Source organism: Octodon degus, unplaced genomic scaffold, assembly GCF_000260255.1.
Source record: "Octodon degus isolate 3935 unplaced genomic scaffold, OctDeg1.0 scaffold00185, whole genome shotgun sequence".
Taxonomy (NCBI): domain Eukaryota; kingdom Metazoa; phylum Chordata; class Mammalia; order Rodentia; family Octodontidae; genus Octodon; species Octodon degus.
The window spans coordinates 4,510,147-4,515,603 of record NW_004524761.1 but is presented as its reverse complement, the minus strand read 5'-3'; the positions used below and the strand labels follow the sequence as shown (position 1 = coordinate 4,515,603).

Genomic DNA, 5,457 nt, shown 5'->3' with positions numbered 1-5,457 from the left:
CGGCGCCCGAGGGCCCCTTCCCTGCCCACCTGGTGGACGTCAGCGGCACGGGGACGCTGTCGCACTCTTACCAGTATGAGGTGTGTCTGAGGGGAGCCTCAGAGACCAGCGATTTCAAGTTCCTAAAGGCTGTTGCCCCCAACCTCTTATCCCAGAGCGCAGGGAGAGAGGCAGAAGAGAATTCCTCTTTTCGGAGCAGTTTGGCCTTTTGATAGTGAATGAAATTATAAATCTTTATGTAACTGTATTCTTAGGAATGTGTATTAGCTTCGTCTAGAGAAATGACTTTTAATTTTTAAATGACTCTGCAGTCAAAGAATAAATTTCCTTTCACAAAAGAGAATCCTACTTTTTTGTTTCTTCCTGATGATTTTAAACCAATGACACTGGGAATGCAAAGCAAACTGTAACATCTGCATTCCAGCCTATAGTGTCTGGAGACTGGGTCTGAAAGGTGCGGTTTGTCCTGAGCTTGAACTCTTCCTCTCAACCTCTGCAGGATCTGAAATTGCAGGCGTTCACCACCTTGACTCACAGTGATTCTCTTTCATTCCCAGGGACCTACCAGAAAGCATGATTGTGTGTCATGTTGTATTTCAAACTAGCATGTTTAAAAGACAGTCTATTACAAAAAAAAGACAGTCTATTAAATGTTAAATCTTGAGACTTTAAGTTTTTTTCATTGTGTTCAATCTTTATTACTTTTGTTTCCTGAATAGAATTTTGTACAAGTATATCTGCCCTAAATTTAGTAAGCATAAAATGAAGATGTATGATAAATTGGAATTTATCGTAGACCACATGAAAAGGATCATCTAATCATTGAATTTAGGTAAACTTTTCTAAAAATGGATTTCTCTCTCCTGATAAACTCTCATTGCTGGAAAAACTCTTACCTGAGAGGAAGGAAGTAGAACTGGTGGATTTTGATCCAAATCAGGAAAGACAGTACTGTTATAATGGAGAAGGCTATGAGGATGACGACCATCATCCCAGAGGTGGTGTTCAGTGTCAGGCCTTTTAATGAGGCTAGAGAATAATGCTCACTGCTGGCATGTAGAGTGCGGTAGTGAGTGCACAAAGGACTAGCATCATTATATACTCACTACTTGCTATTGTTTTGTTTCAATATTCAATTATAGTAGTGTTTTGAAAGTTAAATGAAGAATAAACACAAATACAAAAGCTTCAAAAAATTTAGTAAGCATAGATTGATAGTATCTTCTTAAGCTTGTTTTTATTGGGGTGTGTGTGTGTGTGTGTGTGTGTGTGTGTGTGTGTGTGTGTTACTAGGGATGAACTCAAGAACTTTCAGTTTCCAGGCACTTGTTTATGATGTTATAAGCTTAAATTTTTAAAAAGAAATCACTATGCATTATACACACTTTGAATCTCAGAAAGCCATGAGCAAGCAGATATTCATAGAGACTCATAAAATTCACCAACTAGTGTGTGACAGAGCTAAACAACTTCCCTAATTCTGTCTTATTTTGTATATATGACTTTGCACCAATGCTACCTTTTCTGTCATCATCATTACTACCTACTGAAGGAGAAGAAATCTTTCTATCATGTTCATATTTCCATTTATTTCCATTAGACCAATTAGAAATAATGTTCATATTGGTCCATATTTTTATATTCACATAAACCAACAACCCTGCCTTTAAGGGTTATGTTTTTTGGTGGCCGCTCAGGTTGCCTTCAGGGCAGGTCTGGTTTGGCTTGAGGATGAGGGGATCGAACCACAGCATCCTGAGCCTGACTGCTTTGTTTCAGCAGGCACTTAAACACCTGAGCTAATGGGCAGGCCCCCTGGGTTAATTATTAAACTACTATTATTAAAGGAATAGTCTAACCAAATCTGAAATTTAAAGAAAGAAAAGATCAGCTTGTATTTTCTTCTGCTCTCCTGAACATATAACTTTCATTTAAAAGAAAATATTAGTGGTTGTGAATAGGAATGTAACACTGTTGACTTTTATTCATTCATTATTCACCCTGCTTGAATTTTTCTTCAGCCAATCCCAGCTACATTGGTAACACCATTTTATGCTCTAATGTTTATTTCTAATTTCCTGCTCAGTACACTGCAGTGCAGAACAGGAAAATTTAAAAGATATACTTTTAAATGCATAATGTCATAGAGAAATATGTTTTTCAAGGTTACAAATTCTGAATAGTTTAAGATGAATGCTTGATTTTGATAAGCTGTACCTGTGTGTTCTCTAAATATTGTCATTGCTTGTGGTCATAGAAGTTCATTGGTAGAGTGCTTATCAAAATGCCTGAGATTCTGATTTCAATCCTGAGCATTAAAAAAATGAATCCAGATATTTTTGCTTGGATGTTTCCTTAAGGATTATAAACTTGGATCAATTACTCCAAAAGTAGAGGTACTGTACATCACTAGTAGGATATAGACTAAAGACAGAAGAAACTCCTCACAAAACTTTATCATAGTTTAATAATCATATTATCCAGTTTCCCCAATAAATACATGACATGAAAAAGGGGAAAGAACATTTACACAAGGAAAGAATTTGAGTTTCACCAGAACTCTAATGTGTGGAGTAGCATGTTTGGATTTTGATTCAAACAACAATGATTCTGAAAGTATTTGAAGAATTTAAATATAGATGATATTAAATAACATTAGCTTAATTATCCAAGGTCTTAGATATAATGGCATCGTAGTTAAGGTTTACAAGAAGTCATTAACAGAAATGCATAATAAATTTGTGAGTGAAAATTCACATTTCCTAAGATGCAAAAATATTAGGATAAGGAATTATGGAAAAATATAATTGTTGAATCAAGTGATGAGTGCATGAAGGTTCATATATTGTTCTTTATGAGGTTTGAGTTTCTCAAAACAAAAGGTTTTTAGAAGCTGATCCTGTGAGGAGTTAATTTTTCATAAAACACACACTCCCAAAACACATAATCACCCCTGATGTCACCTGTTCATACTTCCAGCATTTCCATCAGTTGTCTCCACCATTTGACATGATAACTTCTTTAGAGATAGATAGTCTTGCTCAGCCCTTCCTCTACAGTGTGAATATCAAGGTGTATTCTCTACTCATGACAATGGATTCATGAAGACTCAGTTGTTTGATGACATCTACTTGCTATGTGCAGTTTGTTTATGAGGGTAATCTCTCTGTACACCAGTTTCTGTCCTGTAAGTGTAGAATTCGTAACAGCCCTATGTGATATATACTATTATCATCTCCTTTCATATGGGGACACTAAGGCAAGGCAGTTAAGTAATTTATGCTAGGTTCACAGCTATTATTTCTGTGTGAATGGTATTAAATTATAATGCTGAAAGATATTTGCATTACATATATATTTTTCTTTTTTTTGTGGCCAGCTCAGCCCTGATGGGGCTGGTACAGCATGTAGTGTTGGGGAATCTAACCGAGGTCGCTGAGCTTTGCCTAAGCTTGCCTAAGAAGGCACTTTAGACCACCGAGCTATCTTGCTGGGCCCTACATATATATTTTTTAAATTCAAATATATATATATTTTCAGTTTTCCTGCCTATAATTATTTCCAAGTTCTTACCTAAATGTGCCTCAAACTCAGTAGCATTTTTCAGAGTCTCTACTGATGTCATTCCTCTTGTTTGGTCTTCAGACAACTGCGTGCTCAATAAGGTACAGCGACTGTATAGGTGGTATTTTAATCTTAGTGTTGCCACGTGATACATACTGCGCAGACGTTAGGAATACTGCATCCATTCTCATGTGACAATATGTAAGATCCTGTGAGGACGCGTGGTGGCGCTGCAGGATAAGAACGGACAAACTGGAATAGCAGCTTCTCTATTACCTAGCAGATTGTAGCAGCACAGCCTGGAAACCCACGGGAAACTTGGATGCGACAGAAAGGAGGTCTAGGTCCTCCGAAGAAAGACTCAAAAATCACTGGTATATTTCTCAGGTATCTTGTAGAATAAGTACAGTTTCAGACACCGGGGACTTTACAGTTCAGAGGGAAGTATCCTCACAGGAAGCTGTACCACGCAAGAACAATGGAAACTGGAGGGAAGCTCCTGAGCAGACAAAGGCAAGTCCTTTTTTCCTTTTTCCTACTGGGTTTTTATCTGGCGGGAGCGGTGAAATTCAGACGCTATTCTGTGGTGGAGGAAATGGAGGGCAATACCTTTGTAACCAATATAGAAAAGGACCTGGGTCTGGGTCAGAGGGAGCTCTCCAGAAGGGGGGTAAGGGTCATTTCCAAAGGGAATAAACTGCACTTGCAGCTCAATCAGGAGACTGGGGATTTATTGATAAGCGAGAAACTGGACCGAGAGGAATTGTGTGGGCACATAGAGCCCTGTGTACTGCGTTTCCAAGTGTTGCTTGAGAGTCCGTTAGAATTTTTCCAAGCTGAGGTACAAATAATAGACATTAATGACCACTCTCCTGAATTCCTGGAAAAAGAAATGTTGCTTAAGATATCAGAGAGCAGTGCTCTTGGGACTACGTTTCCACTGAAGAAGGCTCAGGATATGGATGTAGGACCAAATAATATCAAGAACTATGTATTAAGTCCCAACTCTTATTTTCGGGTTCTCACCCGCGAAGGCAGCGATGGTGGGACATATCCTGAACTGGTACAGGACAAAGCTCTGGACCGAGAGAAAGAAGCTGAACTTAGGTTAACGCTCACAGCACATGATGGTGGCTCTCCACCCCGGTCTGGCACTGCTCAGGTCCACATAGAAGTGGTGGACACAAACGATAACGCTCCTGAATTTGAGCAGCCTCTCTATAAGGTGCAGATCACTGAAGACAGTCCCAAAGGTTCCCTGGTTGTCGTGGTCTCTGCTACAGATGTGGACATAGGAATCAATGCAGAGATCTCCTATTCACTCTTCCAGGCTTCGGAGGACATTAGTAAAGCTTTTAAGATCAATCCCTTGACGGGAGAAATTCGACTGATGAACCAACTTGACTTTGAAAGAATTCAGTCGTATGAAGTCAATGTTGAAGCAAAAGATACTGGAAACTTTGCTGGAAAATGCACAGTTCTGATCCAAGTCCTGGATGTGAACGACCATGCTCCTGAGGTCACTATGTCTGCGCTTAGCAATTCTATCGCTGAAAACTCACGTGAGACAGTGGTTGCAGCTTTCAGTGTTTCAGATCTTGACTCAGGAGAAAACGGGAAAATACACTGCTTCATTCAGGATCAGGATCTACCCTTCGTGCTGAAATCTTCAGTGGAAAATTTTTATACACTACTGACAGAGAGCCCCCTGGACAGAGAGAGCAGAGACGAATACAACATCACCATCACTGTCACCGACTTGGGGACACCCAGGCTCAAAACCGAATACAACATAACCGTGCAGGTCTCCGACGTCAACGACAACGCCCCCACCTTCACCCAATCCTCCTACACCCTCTTCGTCCCAGAAAACAACAGCCCCGCCCTGCTCAT

The 5,457-nt window shown here is 39.7% G+C and overlaps 1 protein-coding gene across 1 annotated transcript in view; it reads left to right on the top strand.

Moving 5' to 3' along the window:
* The window catches only part of LOC111813387 (protocadherin beta-12-like), an 11,478-nt gene that overhangs the window by 4,781 nt on the left and 1,240 nt on the right, over positions 1-5,457 (top strand). The window contains exon 2 of the mRNA XM_023704047.1: positions 3,998-5,446. Within this exon, the coding sequence (XP_023559815.1) occupies positions 3,998-5,446 (1,449 nt within the window). The remainder of the gene's footprint in view (positions 1-3,997; positions 5,447-5,457) is intronic.